The sequence below is a fragment of the Anolis sagrei genome, chromosome 1, assembly GCF_037176765.1.
Source record: "Anolis sagrei isolate rAnoSag1 chromosome 1, rAnoSag1.mat, whole genome shotgun sequence".
NCBI classification, from domain to species: domain Eukaryota; kingdom Metazoa; phylum Chordata; class Lepidosauria; order Squamata; family Dactyloidae; genus Anolis; species Anolis sagrei.
In genome coordinates, this window is record NC_090021.1 from 195,313,879 (window position 1) to 195,331,141 (window position 17,263).

A 17,263-nucleotide genomic window follows, 5' to 3' on the forward strand; every position below is an offset into this window, starting at 1 on the left:
ATCACTTGATTAGTTCTGTTCTCCTCTGGGGTCCCTTTCACACCACACAGTTATAGCTTTGTGGTCCCATTTGGCCTCCCATGGTTGTCTCTAGGGTTGAATCCTGGGGTTTATAATTGGCCAGAAGCCTTGGAGTGCTCTCTGGTTAAAGAAGCCTAATTGCCCCTCCATAAACTTTAACTTCCATGATTTCATTGGGTTGAACCATGATATTTCCATGAAAGGGAAATCACAATGTTGCATTGAAGAAGGTTAGAATGCAGCATTTCATTAGTCAATCTCTCCTATTTTCTGTGTTCCTCCTCTCCCACAACAATTAGAATTTTATTCATAACCACTAAGGACTCTACTTTGCTCACTAAGTTGTTTGTGGGTTTCCAGTCCTTCAAACGTTTCTCTCTTGCATCTAAATAAATAAATAAAATTAACAAAATATTTCTTGCAAAAATTGGCTTTCCCCTTTAACCTATTTATTTCATTATTATTTGTGAATGGAGAGATTTTATCTATATATGGATGTGCATGTGGTGAATTAAATTTGCTTTCAGATGGGTCCTAGAAAATATTCTTCTTAATCAGTTGATAATGGCAGGCAAAGATATTTTTCTTCAGTTGGGTTTGTTTTCCTTTTCTTTTCCTTTAGAAACTGCATGGTTCTCCTCTGAGGTCCCTTTCACACCACACAGTTATAGCTTTGTGGTCCCACTTGGCCTCCAATGGTTGTCTCTAGGGTTGAATCCTGGCACTATACTTTTAAAAGGAATATGCTTTTGAAATTGCTTTTAATTCAAGTATAATAATATTGGTTGTTTAATTCTGTTTTGATAGTGTAATGTATTGTGTTGTTATTTCTATCTTTTGTTTAATTTTGGGTTTTGAGAGAAAGAGAACTAGAAACTAGACAACTAGATACATTTTCAACAGTTAAAAGACAGTCATTAATCTAACTTGACCAAACTGTATTATTGCACAACTGATGTCAGAAAAGGAAAAAGCCACACCACAATACGCAATAAATGACAGGATAATGCAAGAGAAATACGCCACAGCGTCAGCTAATCCTCTTACAATGCAATATTCACTTACATGGTGTGAGGAACAATTTTGTATATAAACAAAAGGACAAAAGAAATCCCTTCCTGGTTTATTTTTTCAATGTGACATTGCTCGACCAATTCAGTGACTAACAGCCTATCCATCATGTTAGGGGTGGGTCCCACTACAAAACAGAAATCTGGCCAGAGTGAAGAGAGAGGGGGGCAGAAGACAGTTCCATCTTGTCTCCTGTGCTTTACATATAATATAATATAATATAATATAATATAATATAATATAATATAATATAATATAGTATAATATATTGTATATACAATATATAATGTAATACGATATAATAATATATTATTATATATATTTATATTACATGTAATATTACTAAGAATATTACAATACAGTAATATATAATACTGATATTGTACTATGCTAATAATATAATATATTGTATGTATATATATCTTCTAAGCCGCTCTGAGTCTCCTTCAGAGTGCGAAGGGCGGCATATAAATGTCGTAAATAGATAGATAAATAAATAAATAATGTTTATGATAGTGGCATTATTGCCACAGTTATAAAGATCCCATAAATCTGCTTTAGCTGACATCGGCCAGATATCTGTTCTTCTTCAATGGGAAATGCAGCAAACTGACATTTCCACCACTATTCTCTTCTGCCAGTAATCTCCCATAAGAGGAGGAATTCCAACTGGGAGAGCAACCACTTTACAGGGCTAAATGCTATAGAACTCTGGAACTGGTAGTTTGTTGTGGCACCAGACAGAGAAGGGTGTCAATATCTCACAAAATTACAAATTCCAGGATTTCATAGCATTGAGCCATAGCAGTTAATGTTAATGACAAACACTTATAATACTGCAGCGTGGCTATAGCCAGGGATCCTGCTTTTGATTGTCATACTGGGGGAGAGTGGAAATGTCAGTTTGCCTGATCCTGCCTAATGTTGATTGTGCTGGGAAATCATTACTACAGAGTAATAATAGTAATAAATTTAATATCTGAAATAAACACTTGCTGCAGTATTTCCCACTCCCAATAAATCCTGGTTCGTTTTAATTATGTCCACAGTGAAATGCCAAGATGATAATATAGTAGTGGTTATGGTTAACATTATGGAGCTGGTCACAGTAATACTGGCCATATGAGAAGTCTCTTACATGTCCTTTTGTGCTGATGTCACACTAACATGCTTCCCATCAGTATTCCATTAGACATTGGGTCAGCAAACTAGATACAACTTTTGTCCAATCCACTATGGCTCATTTTTATGTCATTCTTGCATTCTATAGGTATTTCCATAAAAAGGAGACTTCAGAGGACAATGCAAAAGGGAACAAGTAGGTTAAACTTTTTTATCTTCTATGCATGCCTTTTCTAAGCAGAGGACACTGAATTTCTAAAGAAGTCTTTGCACTACTATATCTGGGAAAATGTGTAGGTACTGTATAGGTAGGTAACACTCACCAACTGTAGTCCAAATGAATTAATTTTACCATTGCTGAAAATAAAATCCCCAAGAATTAAGCCAGAGCCAATTAGCTCCCTCTTGTTAATGTTTCCTGTTTCCTACAATTTCAATAGATATTGTGGCCTCTTCCTTCATTGAGATCTCTCTAGGCCAGTTGTTTCCAGTCTTTGGCCCTCCATGTGCTTTGGATTTCAGCTCCCAGAATTCCTGACAGCTGTCCACATTGGTTGTGATTTCTTGGATGTCAAACATCCGGAGGACCAAAGGCTGGCAGACATTGGTGTAGACCATCTTTTTTCCTCCCCCCCCCCCCATATATTTTATTGCAAATATATGAGGAACGGGGAAGGGTTCAAGAGTGGAGATAGAACAGAGGCATTTTTAACATCTTAGCCTTCTTCCATTATTATATAATGCAAAAAAAATTTCTATGATGTTAAAAAGAAAAGAGGGATGGAAAAGAAAACATTTCTTTTCTCATCTAAAACAGAAAGCTAGAATAGTGGGCGCAGAGTGCTTTGAAAGAAAGGAGAGAAAAGTTGAGAAATAGAAAATAAAAAAGCCCTAACTAACACTTCCTACCCTGTCTATGCTGTCTTTTTCATATTAAAAAAATCTATTCTTTTTGTTATAAAACTTCTTATCTCTGGTAGATTAACTTTCTAGGATCCCTTGGATATAATTGGGGATCCTGTTATTCTTGTCACTAACTTCGCTATTTTTCTTTTCTCGTTATTCCCACATCCCTGTAATACTAATTTTCCCTTAATGTACTTTAGGTCACCTTGAGTAACATCAGAGACAACATGTAGGGACCTCTTCACACATATATATTTTCAATGGTGGCAGCTGGATTTTTAGGGTTCAGCCACAGAGCCTGATGACTCCCATCATACTCCAGATAACTACTTCCAGAGCGGCTCCTTGGCTGAAGTGCTGTCATTGCCGAAAGAATGGCAATGGCAGACAACTGCAGAATCCCTGTCTTTCCATAAGGAAAGCTGGGTAAAAAATGGCTTCCCCCCATGTGATGAGGAAGAGGGGAAGGCGCAACAGAATGGGACATGGGATAACAGGTCCCCATACCTTCTGTGTGGCCACCAGCGGGATGCGGGGATCCAGAACATCTTTGGAGACATGTGTGATAAGGTTGTAGGTCGGTAACTCTTAACATCATCACGTTTCTTTTCCTGAATTATTATCAATGTATTTACCTGATAAAGAAACCAGTGAAGGTTCAAAAGCTTGCATGATGTATTTTGTGTATTTTGGTTGGCCAGTAAATGTATAACTTGCTTCATGAATGTTGGATTTTGTTTTCTCTTTTAGCAGCTTAATTGCTGACCTAATCCACTCATCTCTTTAAAAAAATGCCCTAGTGATATTTTTACATAATATTTCAAATATTTAGTAGTCCAGTTGACTAACCATGATGACCAGAGTACCAATGAGTGTTTCAAAATCCTAGAAATGTGTTAGCCACAGACTGGATTCAGTGGGTTGTGGTAATCTGTAGAGAGCAGGTGTTGTCAGTGTTAGGATGATAATGCCATGAGGCCAGGAATCCCAGCCAATCCTTTGTTTTATTACAAAGTTAATCAAGTATTCCAGAAAAGGTGTTCAAGTGTGACTGAAGTGGTAGTGACAACTAAAATGCAGTCTTGTGATATTAGGCCTTTTACTTTGTTTTAAAGGACGGAGAAGAAAAAGGATATCATTCGAGTTGGCTTCTTTCAGCTGGTAATACAATTCTTGATTTTTATATTTCTCAGAAATGATGTAATTTGTGAGATTAAGGATGGATGGATTTCCAGATATTGGGAGAGACCTCTGGTTGCTTCTGAGCGCAAGCCTAGCCATGGAATTTGTGGCTAGTATTAGAAGCAAGTGCACAGCCCTTTCATACAAAAATCCACGTGTGTTCCCCAAAACTTTATTTCTGTCAGTAGCATTCTTCTCTTTTAAAGTATTATTCTTTTTATTGTTAAACGCTTGGGAGAGTAATAAGCCCTTGCTCATCTTCCAAATCACCAAGATCTACTTATGGTTCCGAATGTAATTTCTGCTCATTATTGTTTAAAATCATGGTTTTGAACAGTTCTGGAAAATGTACTACCATTCATACAATGGTGGGAGGAAGCAAAACTGGGAAGCAGTCACCAAAAAGAGAGATTAAATCCCATGATGATGACCAATAAACTATTACCAGTATCTTGGGACTTCCTTTTTCTTTTTTGTTCCTCATTCATGCAAATAAAGGTTAAAACATATTTCCAAATATTGACTAAAAACTACCCTTCTTTATAAAAATTATCTTTTTGGGAAAATTAAAATAATAGAGAAGACCAGTTGTTTAAATGCATGGAAACATAATGCTTGTCAAAAGAAAGCATCACTGTAATCTGTTACTGCATTATTAACAATGGATAAAGAATGGACAGAAAAGAAATTTAGCAAATAATATTTGTGAATACTTTCTCTCTGTTGTTCCAAATAGTTTAGATTTGCTTCCTCATCTGAGATACTGATGATGGTCTTGGGTAGCATTTGTGCTATTCTTCATGGAGTAGCCCAGCCTGCCATGTTGTTGGTCTTTGGCTTAATGACAGACGCCTTCATTCAGTATGATATTGAGAGACAGGAGCTTGCAGACCCCAATAAAGCATGTGTGAATAATACAATAGTGTGGATCAACAGTTCCCATCATCAGAATGACAGTAATGCATCAGTAAGTTGTGGGTAAGTGAAACAAATGTTTTTCTTTCTCTTGTGTTATTAAAGGGCATTGGTTGCAGTTGCCTGCCACACAGCTACTTAGGAGCTCATTTGATGGATAAGGTTATGTTCTTGCCCCCAGCTAGTTGTGATTGTCTCACTGAGGTTGGTAGGCTTCAGCTTGTATAACTTAGCATTGGATCTGCAGCCTTCATTATTATAGCAGATTTATGTGTTAATTGATATCCTGTCTCTCTTATGTGAGAAATTAATATTGCAACCTCGCTGGAGCTGTTGCTACTTGTTCATTCAACATCAATCACTTTTTGAAAAAGCAAACATTACCACTGAGTCCAGTCAAGCACAACCAGTTCTCAATTCATACCAGAAAGTATCAAAAATAAAATATTTACCCCCCCCCCCAAATTTGCCTTGATCTACTGTGGTCTTTTTTGTTATTGAGGTAATTATGATAAATATTGATTTTCGACAGCTGAAACAATTACACCCACTTACCACTAGAAGATGTACAAAACATAAAGTTTCCTTTACTAATGGTAGAATTTGATGGCTAGAGACAATTGAACTAAAAGTGCAATGGACTGATATATTTACTTCTTTGTGATCTCTGGGGTTCTCTGGGGTTCATAATGGGCTTTCAGAAGTTATTTAGGAACCTTGTAAACCTTAGCAAAGTTTTTAAACATGGGCCTCTTATCCACATAAGCAAGCTATCCTTAACCTAAGTCGTTGGGTTTTTAAAGCTGTGACTCCAATCCAATTAAAATGGTTATTTAGTTGCACTAAAACCAATCAGACTTGAGGCAATTGTAGGTTGTTACAGAGGAACAATGGCTCAGTCCATGGTGCACAGTTATATCAATTTTAACCACAGTGGCTCCATCCTCTAGAAACTTGAGCTTTGTAGTATAGAGATTCAGCATTTTCCAGTATTGTTTATTCATTTGGGAAGATTTTACAATACTGTTGATTTCCCTTTCCTTTTAAATAGGTTGCTGGATATTGAAACAGAAATGACCTATTTTGCAAGTTACTATGCAGGAATTGGATGTACCGTCCTTGTGCTTGGATACCTTCAAGTTAGTATTGAAATTATTTAGCAGCCTATTTTCTTGTATATTATATGATCAGTCAAAATTAATTTGCCAATCACAGCTAATTTCTGCAATATACAAATCATTCTCCCTGCATTTGGCGTAAAAGATAAGCAGATATTTATGTCAAAGCAAAACAATGTTTGATTCACTTAACTAAAATAATTTAAATATATTTGGCAGTAGATAGTTGCGTGTCCTGGCCACAAACAGGGCACATACGTGCTTTCCTCCTTCCCTTTCTAGATAAATGCATATAGCAATAAAAAACAACGCCTCCAGAAAACAATTAAAGGAAACAGGAGATCTATTATTAGTGCCGCCTCTGTTGTTATTCAGCTCCACTCCTTGCCTTCGTGCAAGCTACTTGCGCTTCCATAGAGCTTGATCAATATGTACTAGGTGGAGAGGGGGATTAAATCGAAATTGGTTAAATTATTAACTAGCAAAAGTTCGTGGCTTTGCACAAGTTCATAAAGGGTTCAATGTAGTATTCCAAAGCCTTCAAGAAAATGACACAGCTCTCAGATTTGGACACATTATGCCCATTCTGGCAGAGGTACTAAAATTCGGCTTGAAGCCAGCTTGAGGTCTGAGTGTCCAGAAAAAATTCCTCCCAATGCAAACTCCAAATTGAATCCAGTCACAAACAGCGTGATTAAAAAACACACCAAAATTTTTGATTCAAGCCATATAACCAGCTGAATCACTCTTGTGCGTAAACCAAATGCTAAATGTAGAGCACTCATGTGAACAACAGTAAGAAAGCAGTTCAAAGTAAAAAAAATAAAAAAGCAGCTACACAGTCCAGCCAGAAGGCAAAAAAACAGTTCCTCTCACCAAAACCTGGCAAGGAACGCTGGCAACGATTGATTTTACTGCCTTGATTGGCTGAGTGGTAAAGCAAGCACTGGGAAACTGTTTTTGTAAGGAGGTAAGAAAAAAAATCACCCTGGGTTTCATTGATCCAAAGTTAGTGTGGACTTTCTTTCATCTTCCTGCTGTTTTGTGAGATACCTGCATAGGCAGGAAGATGAAAGAGAGTCCACATTAATTTTGGATCAGGGAATTTTAGTGGAACATGTTGTTTTTATTAAAATTGTTGACTATGGGTTATTTAATTGTGTTATCTGTTTATCAGTTTTGTCTTGCTTTTGTTTCATGTAATTTCTGTCATTCTATTTATTGTTTGCCACTTTGAGTCCCACCCATGGGAGAAAAGTGGGCTAAAAATAAATAAATAAATTCTTAAATCCACACCCTGACTCAGATTAAATGTCTGTGAGGAAGAAACCTGAGTGAAGCCATGGCTAATCACATTCCCAGCTGATGCTCCCTGCTGCAATGACATCCTGTAGCCACATGAGAAAGATGTCTAGCCATTCCATAAGCAGGTGGGAGGTGCAACTCAATAACTTTGTCTCTTAGAGTGCATCTACACTTTGGAAATAATGCAGTTTGACATCATTTTAACTGTCATGGCTCAATTCTATGGAATCATATGAGCTGTAGTTTGGTGACAATTTGGACAATTTGGCAGAGAAGGCTAAAGATCTTACAAAACTACAGCTACCAAAATTTACTAGCATTGAGCCATGGCAGTTGAAATGGTGTTAAACCGCATTAATCTTACAGTGTAGGTACACCCTTAGTCTCCTCCCTGCTGGCTTCAGAGTATAATGACTGTAAATTTATGTGCAGGTCAGAGAATTCTGCCACCTAGTACTTTATTCTCTAGTGTGATGAAGTACCAAGGAAGTGAAGATGTTACTACCAGTTAAAAAACATTAAAGTAAGCCAAAATAAAACAGTCTAATAAAACTATCATAAGGTTTGTTATTTGAAACTAAAATGTCTCAACAAACTGCATAAAGAGAAACAGAAATGGATCCATTTTAATCTCTGCAGGAGAAGGGTTCCACAATAGAAGTCCTGCCATCCGAATGGCCTTGTCGCATGATCTTATGTTCTTCTCAATTCTTCTCAATTCTTCCAGACCTATGATGCCAGTAGAAGGTAGAAAAAGCAGGGCTCTGTGGAATCTATGAGAATCATCTATTAACAGATGCCAAAATCATTATGTGCCCACTGAATTAGGTCTCATAATGTTTATGCTTCTGTCTCACAGTGGCATTCTATATGTGTCTGTCTCTGTGTTTGTAGGCCTCTGTTCTCCATAAAGAATAGTATACTTGTATAACTGGTTTCCTCTCATTCCCCATAATGTGTAAAACATACAAATAGGCAATTTGTGTGAATATCCCCTTAATCATACATATACAGGAGAGATTTCCAAACTGGATGCCTGCTGGTATACTAATATCATTTTTATTAATGGCAGTCAAGAATATCTGAAAAGCAATTTACCTCCCAGTGTTCAGCATCTCTTGCAATACACAAACACCAAGGCATGTTGTGGTGTCCTGGGGAGCACTATGCTCAAACTGAATTTGCTCCATTGAAAATTCTTCAGAATCTCCTGCTACATGCAGTAGTTCCAACACCAGTAATCTGATGTGAAAGTTGTTCCTTGGAGGCAGAAAAGCCTGGGAACTACAATCTTAATAGAATACAAGACTAAAGTGACTAAGGCAATAGATTACCCGACAATTTCCAGCACATAATAATCTCTGTGCCATATAAATTCTATTTGTTCCAACAAAACATCCTGAGCCCCATAATATTACTCTGAATACATCCAGTCTCATCTGATTTTGGATGCTCAGTTAAGTAAGATCAGGCCTAGTTAGAATTTGGATGGGAGACAGCTAGGCAACTTCAAGCATTTTCAGGTAGGACTATAAAAACAATCTTTTCTATGAACTCTGGACAGCTATGGCTGCCAATTAGAGTTGACAGCACTGGGATACTAATCAAGATGAACCAAGCATCTGATACAGGCCACATCTACATCACACAATTGAGCCCTTCCTTCTTCCTCTTCATGGAGTATCCTGTTTGGACATCAGCATATGTTACCACAATTACCATTCATTCATTGGGTCCATTTTGGCCTGCAGATGGTAGTGAGCAGGGGCAGTGATACAGAGGAAGGGTCATCCCATTTTCCTGCACTAATCATCACAGGAAAGAGTAATAGTGTCAGTTTCCATCTGGACAGGGGACCTGGCCAAAATGAACCCAACCCAGATGGCCATAAAGTCCCGTGATACTCTGGAGTTTCCAGCAAACACCAGCATATCCCTGACTTTTCCTTAAGTGGGCCAAAGTCAGATTAAACTCAGAAATTCTGGAATACTCACCAAAAGTTGCTGTGCATTTTAAAAACTGAAAGCAATAGTTTCACAGTGAACCTAGGGTCTTTTTTGTTTGTTTGTTTGGTTTTTTGGCCAATGAAGGCAAGCCCTCAGTATAAGGTAGCTTTTTGAATTTCCATATCCCTCATTATAGTTAAGCAATTCAACCAATATCTTGAGTGTAATTGTTTTTGCCAGCGAAATATTACCAAAGCTCAATTCGTCAAGCATGATAATAATGGAAGGCATGAAACAGGGCCAAGTATTATTGGAAACCAGAACATATTTCATTTAGCTGGCTGTGTTGCCACACTTTGCATTATGGTCTGGCATAATGTCTCAAAAATTGTTTTTCATGCATTCATGATACATGTACACAAACAGTCATTTCCTATGCTTGCTTTCTTCCCAGATCTGCTTTTGGGTAATGTCGGCTGCTCGACAGACACAACAAATCAGAAAAGCCTATTTCAGGAAAGTAATGAGGATGGATATAGGCTGGTTTGATTGTACATCAGTGGGAGAACTCAATACACGAATTTCTGAGTGAGTAAACTGGTAATCTATGGGTATGGGTGTGTACCAGCATATTTTTAAGGCTTTGCATGCTAATGAGCAGCCTTTGTAAGGTAGGGGTGGCAGGGGCTTACTCAGTTTTTGACTCTGCCAAATGCATTGCCAAATTGGCTGCTAGACAGCTGGGACTTTGTCCATAGTATGACTGAAGATGGCATTGTGTATCTTCTATTAATGAGACTCACAATGCTATCAAGGACGCATTCAGTGGATGCAGGGCCGTTCCACAAAGCCATATAACCCACAGTATCAAAGCAAATAATCAATAATAACTTTTTAAACTGGATTATCTGAGTCCACACTGTCATATAATCCAGTTCAATGTGAATTTTATACAGCTGTGTGGAATGGGCCACAGTATCCAAGATGAAGAGGAGAGGAAGGACCAGGGCTATCCCTCCAATTCTGCACCCAGACAGCTACTCTAGATAGTATATTTTACTCATTTTGAATGAGCAACAAATTGTTAGTTATTTAATTTACTATTATAGTATGTTTACCTGCTAAGCTTGAATAGATGTGCTTGAAGGATTTTTTGCCTCCTATGTTACCCTCTGCCTTCTGTGGCTGGCCTTAGTTATTAAACATCTTCATGTTGGGGTTGGTGTGAAGTTCTAAACATCAAAACATCTCGAAATTGCCCTGATTGCCTCTTTATAAACCCTTCTGGTTACTGATATCTGGGACCATTACTGCACTTTGCATGTAGGCTCAAGAGGTCATGAAAATACCATAATGGACTAATCAGTGTGCAAAGGGATCTTGTAACACCTTAGTGACTGGCTGAGAGAACCAAATCGGTAGCATAATAGATTCATAACCATGAATTGTAGGAAGAGAAGGCACCATTCTGGTAAGGAAGGCCAGAATCTCACAGATCAAAATATAGGCATGTCATTTGTATTTTCCCCATAGAGTTTTTTCAGGTTAAATCACCACTGACATACCCTGTAATTTTTTTAAATGATGAACACTTAGACATATGTGGCTGAGCAATATTTGAATGATGTCAAGATGGCAAAAGATATCAATGAGGAAGAACACACAAGCTAAAGGAAAATACAGCAGTTTGCTTTGACCTTAGCCTTCTGGGAAAGTCAAACCATCGGCACCATTCTTTTTTCCTACTTCTGCTAAGTTAATTGAGTTAAACTACTCTGGCACTTTGAGAGTAGTTTCCAGCAGCTGAAGTAAGATGATGACATAAAGGAGGGGACAGAAACTGGGGCATCTGAACTCAATTGGAGATTATGCACCTGGCCAGTCCTTTTTCACAAATGGGTGGTGTCTGATCAGCATATCTTCTTGATGCTATGAACCCATGCATGTACTTTTCCCTCTCTGTTTGCTCACCAATCAATGTGGCCAAAGTGTGATCCAACTAGTCCTAGAGAGAATATTGGAAAATGGGATGGGAGCGCAGGGGAAATGCAAACACATATTTGATGTCAGGAAAATATTTGCCTCTTAAGAGAGAGAGAGAGCTTGGAAAATTCACACTTTGGACTATAGATCTCAGTACCTTTCAGTCTATATGTCCAATGATCATGTTTGCTAAGGGGTTCTGGGAGGCGAACTTATCTGAACTGATGAAATGGTTGCATTAAAAATGACAAATAAATTCCTAACGAGACCAGTTACTCTCATCAAGATCTTGCTTGTACATGAAGAAAATGTATCTTCTGCTTCAACTTTTCTTGTCTTCCACAGTGACGTTAATAAAATAAATGACGCTATTGCTGATCAAGTAGCGATCTTTATCCAGCGCTTCACCACCTTTGTTGGCGGGTTCCTGTTAGGATTTGTTAGAGGCTGGAAGCTGACCTTGGTTATAATTGCAGTGAGTCCACTGCTTGGAATCGGAGCTGCCTTCATGGGTCTGGTGAGGAACAATGCCATTCATGTCTCAGCAAGGTTGTTTGGGGTAGAGGTAGTTTGGCACTGAGGGAAGTTTCCAAGATTCAGAAAATGACTCAATGGAGCTCTCTCAAACTACTTAATACAAGATTAAAAGAAAACTATCCATTTTTCAGCATTTCTCAACAGTGCTCCCTATACTTCTTTAATCAAGCTGATAACTGGACCTCAGGGAAAGCAATTAATTTTTCAATTGACTTGTTTTTAATGCTGTGAGACACTTTGAGTCTCATTTAAGAGAGGAAAATAGGGCACTACTACTACTACTACTACTATTACTAGTACTAGAGCAGGCACACTAACAGGTTTAGCATTTTGTGAATTGATATATGCTATACACCACAACTTTACCTTCTCCTTATCTCTGTAGCCTCTTCAAGACTCCAAAATTCCTGGAATAAAAAAATATTGGAATCAAAAACCCTGATCGGGGAAACACAGAAGGCTGCAGCTAATAATAAATAATAAATTTTATTTATATCCCCCTTCCTTTCCCCAAAGGGACTTGGGGTGGCTCACTCCATTCCTCTAGCAGATGCCACTGTGAGATGGAAACTTGAGAGCACATCCCATCCACTCTGGGATGCAACCTACAAAATATGCACAGCTTACAGAGAGAGGTCAACCCTCCTGTTCAAGGAGCTCCACTGGCTGCCGTTTACATTCCAAGCCCAATTTAAGGTGCAGGTGCTTACCTACAAAGCCCTGAATGGTTTGGGACCAGCCTACCTGCGTGACCGCATTTCCATCTACGAACCCACACGTTCACTTCGGTCATCTGGAGAGACCCTGCTCGTGATCCCACCGGCGTCGCAAGCGCGCTTGGTGGGGACGCGGGACAGGGCCTTTTCCGTGGTGGCCCCCCAACTCTGGAACACCCTCCCCAAAGACCTTAGACAGGCCCCTACATTGGCTGTCTTCAGAAAGAACTTGAAGACCTGGCTTTTCCGATGCGCCTTCCCAGATTAGGAAATCTCCACTACCAAGTCCCATAAGCACTTTATCAGAACCAATGATTGCTGCACATCGCACATCGCACTTGCCCTAGAAGCCCTTTATACACCTCTTGTCACATCAGCACTTTTAATCTTTGTACCCACCTTCTGGCCCGGCCCAGTTTTATTGTGTTTTATTGTATTGTGCCTGTTGTTTACTTTGCTTTATTCTGTTTTAATTGTTTGATTTGCTTAGATTGTATTGTTATGTTGTGTTGTTGAGGCCTCGGCCTGTGTAAGCCGCATTGAATCCTTCGGGAGATGCTAGCGGGGTACAAATAAAGTATAATAATAATAATAATAATATACATAAGTATACCGCCTCAGCCATCTGAAAAGGAGCACTCTGATGTAGGATGCTTTGTGCACAATAAATTAGTTAACCTTGTGCCAGAAGTGTGTTACAGAACACAAACGAACATGCCCAGGCTTCTGAAGCTTGTCTATGTGAGAGATATGTCTTTTGCAAGGTCTCCCTCAACTTTCTTATATAAAAAATCTCATCTATAAAACTAGAAAACTGACCAAGTTCCTTTATTACAGTGTGGTTCCTATATATTGTTATATTGTTAATGAGAAACATCATATATAATGTATAACTATTTTCATGGTTTAGTCCTTTGAACACTAGACTAAAACAAGTTTGAATGCCATCTTGGCCATGGAAACCCACTGGGTGACCTTGGAGAAATCACATTCTCAGCCTCAAAGGAAGGCAAAGACAACCCCCTCTGAATAAATCTTGCATATAAACCCCTTTGTTATGTTTGTCTTTGCGTCACCATGAGCTGGAAATAACTTGAAGGCCAACAACAACAGATTCGACTTGTGTATTCATTTATACAACACCAGCAGTTTAAATGGCCTGTACTTGAGCAATGTAGATAGATAAGAATTGCCTTGAGACATTTAGTTGCCTGAGTCAAAGGTAGTAATTCTGTCTTCCTTGTTACATGTGTAAGAACTCAATGAATTTGGAGTAAATCTACACTGCAGTTTGGCACCACTTCAGCTGCCAAATGCTATGGACTCCTGAGAGTTGTAATTTTGGTCTTCTTTGCCAAAGAGAGCTGGTGCCTCACCAAACTACAAGTTCCAGGTCTCCATAGCATTGAGCCATTCCAGTTAAAGTGGTTTCAAACTGCATAATATCATAGTGTAGAAGCACCCCCTAGTTTGACAGTTGTATCTATATTAAGGATGGATCATTCTGCCATTGCGTGAGCCAGTGGAGGAGCTTAGGAAGGAGCAGGCCACAGTGTTTTATGTAGCTCTGCTCTCCAGCATCTCATCTATACCTCCCAACCCTAAACATCTGTTACTGAACATGCTAATGCTACCTTTCAAGGTACACTGCTTGAAATGGGTGCTGTCTCATATGAACCGGCTAGCATATAAGATTAGAAAGTGGTTATGTAAACCGATAATGGTGATAGTAGTTGTAGTAGTGATAATAAGCTATAGGAGTGTTCCTTTAAAAATGTATGTAATCTAATATAAACATAGGAAGTTTGATCTGCGGAGTGTAAAATTCTGTCCTGCTTCACTGACTCCTCTGATGGTTTTTTTTAGACTGTGGCAAAGATGACTGGTCGGGAATTAAAAGCTTATGCAAAAGCTGGTGCCGTGGCCGATGAAGTGCTCTCGTCCATCAGAACAGTGGCTGCATTTGGAGGAGAAAGAAAAGAAGTTGAAAGGTTGGTTCCTTTGTGAAGGCTGGAAGATATAGATAGAAGGCCTGCCTATGTGTCTAGTGTTTTGTTCAAGTGCTAAATGTGAGCATAAAGAATTTGCATCTGAAAAGGAATTTTTGTTGCATGACAGCAGCTTAGCTGGAAGATGTGACAGAGAACTTGTAACACTATTAATCAAAAGGCAGTGCATGCTTACTCTGCCTTTTCCCCTTTGTGGATATGTGGATTTATACATATTGTCTGGCAAGAAAAAAAATGGAAGAAGCAGCAGGAAAAAATTAGGTTATGCCCAGAAGACAACAATGCTTCCAGCTCCCATAAAATTTCATTTCACAATGAAAAATAAACACCTTGATGGAGGCACCCATGGGTCTTAGGAAATGTGGTATGTCTTGATGAGCCCAAGGGCATGGCAGACTGGATCTGTCATGGTGAAAGGCAGGGATGTTGTGAGATTATCCATTTTGGAGAACTTTAATAAACTGTTTAAATTCAACAAATGTTTAAATTCAACACTGCTAATGCAATGGAATAATTCTATGTTTTTCTCTTACAACTTTAAAGTTAATTTTCTTTGATAATTCAATGCATTGGTATTCATGCTTACACTTTCATTTAGAAATTTTATAGATTTTCTAGCCCCTCAAGTAAACCTTACTTTCATTAAATCTCTATTTTGTTTTTATGCCAAACAGGTGTTTTCAATGCATTTTTTTTCATTTCTCCAGATATGACAAAAACCTAGTGTTTGCCCAGAACTGGGGAATTCGAAAAGGGATAATAATGGGTTTTTTCACTGGTTACATCTGGTGTATCATTTTCCTGTGCTATGCGCTAGCCTTCTGGTATGGCTCAAAACTTGTCCTTGAAGAAGAGGAATACTCACCTGGCACACTTTTACAGGTAATGGTTTCCAAATGCTTTCCTCGTTCACCTTATCTCTCATTATAAATATATATAATGATAAACTCAAACAGTCTATTCAGGAAGTCAAAATAATTATCTCATGATTCTATAATGATGTTAACAGCTTGTACAGGTTCAGTATCCCTTATCAGAAGTCTTTGGGATGTTGACTTTTGGCTCTGTATTTTCATATATGTGTATAATGAGATCAGAGGCTGTGGTGGTGCAGTGAGTTAAACCGCTAAGCTGCAGAACTTGCTGATTGAAAGGCCAGAGGTTTGAATCCACAAACAGGGTGAGCTCCCGTTGTTAGCCCCAGCTTCTGCCAATCTAGCAGTTTGAAAACATGCAAATGTGCGTAGATCAATAGGTACCACTTTGGCAGGAAGGTAACAGTGCTCCATGCTGTCATGCTGGCCACATGACCTTGGTGGTGTCTACGGACAACGCCGGCTCTTTGGCTTAGAAATGGAGATGAGCACCACCCCCAGAATTGGACACGACTAGACTTAATGTCAGGGGAAACCCTTATATTTACTATATAATGAGATATCTTAGAGATGGAACCCAAGTCTAAACACAAAATGTATTTATGTTTCATATACATCTTATACACATAACCTGAAGACAATCTTACACAATATTTGTTTTAATGTGCATTAAACAGTTTGTGTTCATTGAACCATCAGAAAGCAAAAATGTCACTGTCTCGGCCTCCCCTGTGAACCATTTCTGATTTTGGAGTATTTTGAAGTTTGGAATTTCCAATAAGGAATGCTTAACCTGTGTTGTTAGCTTATTTTTTTATTGCATTTACAACTTTAATAAAAAGTTTAATAAAACAAAATAATTTCTCTAAAATGAAAAAGTTTTTAAAAGAAATTAATTGGTAAAGGCTATACAGGTTTATGTGCTGGTCAACGTGTTGCTTTGAGTGTTTTCTTATTGGTTATTTTTGCAATTAAAATTATGGTTGACCTGTGTTGATAATATGCTATAGTAACTGACTTGTAACCTAAACATTGCAAATGGAAGTATTGTCGAAGGCTTTCATGGCTGGAATCACTGGGCTGTTGTAGGTTTTTCGGGTTGTATGGCATGTTCTAGAACATGGCCATACAATCTGAAAAACCTACAACAACCCTGTAAATGGAAGCTCCATCAAGATTCGCATAAGGGCTTTTCAGTTTCCTTCGTCCTGTTGTTGTGTTCTTAAGCTTTAGAGAACTCCAGAATGGTGTGTGATTTGGTGTAAGCAGTTTCATCTTGAATATGGAATTTGGGGCATCATTGGTTAATTTAAATGCTTTCTGTTCTAGGTTTTGTGTCTATGCTGCTATTGCAGATGGAAAGTGGCAATAAATTCATTTTTGAGGATTAGTGATTATTAATTGTTCATTTTACCTTGGTTGGAATTTAATTTTCCACAAGTGGAGCCTGCATCAGAAGGCTGTAGCAAAGTTCCAGTCAGACACAGGTCTTTCTTCAGGATAGTCCATTTCACATGTTTTTCCTTTCCCTGCCTCTTCATTGTCATTTAACATTCT

The 17,263-nt window shown here is 38.4% G+C and overlaps 1 protein-coding gene across 4 annotated transcripts in view; it reads left to right on the forward strand.

Moving 5' to 3' along the window:
• The window catches only part of ABCB11 (ATP binding cassette subfamily B member 11), a 118,923-nt gene that overhangs the window by 61,654 nt on the left and 40,006 nt on the right, over positions 1–17,263 (forward strand). For all 4 annotated transcript variants that reach the window (XM_067471774.1, XM_067471769.1, XM_060778567.2 and 1 more), the window contains exons 4-11: positions 2,363–2,410; positions 4,236–4,281; positions 5,039–5,280; positions 6,269–6,356; positions 10,041–10,174; positions 11,915–12,086; positions 14,689–14,813; positions 15,539–15,713. In XM_067471774.1, the coding sequence (XP_067327875.1) occupies positions 2,363–2,410; positions 4,236–4,281; positions 5,039–5,280; positions 6,269–6,356; positions 10,041–10,174; positions 11,915–12,086; positions 14,689–14,813; positions 15,539–15,713 (1,030 nt within the window). The remainder of the gene's footprint in view (positions 1–2,362; positions 2,411–4,235; positions 4,282–5,038; positions 5,281–6,268; positions 6,357–10,040; positions 10,175–11,914; positions 12,087–14,688; positions 14,814–15,538; positions 15,714–17,263) is intronic.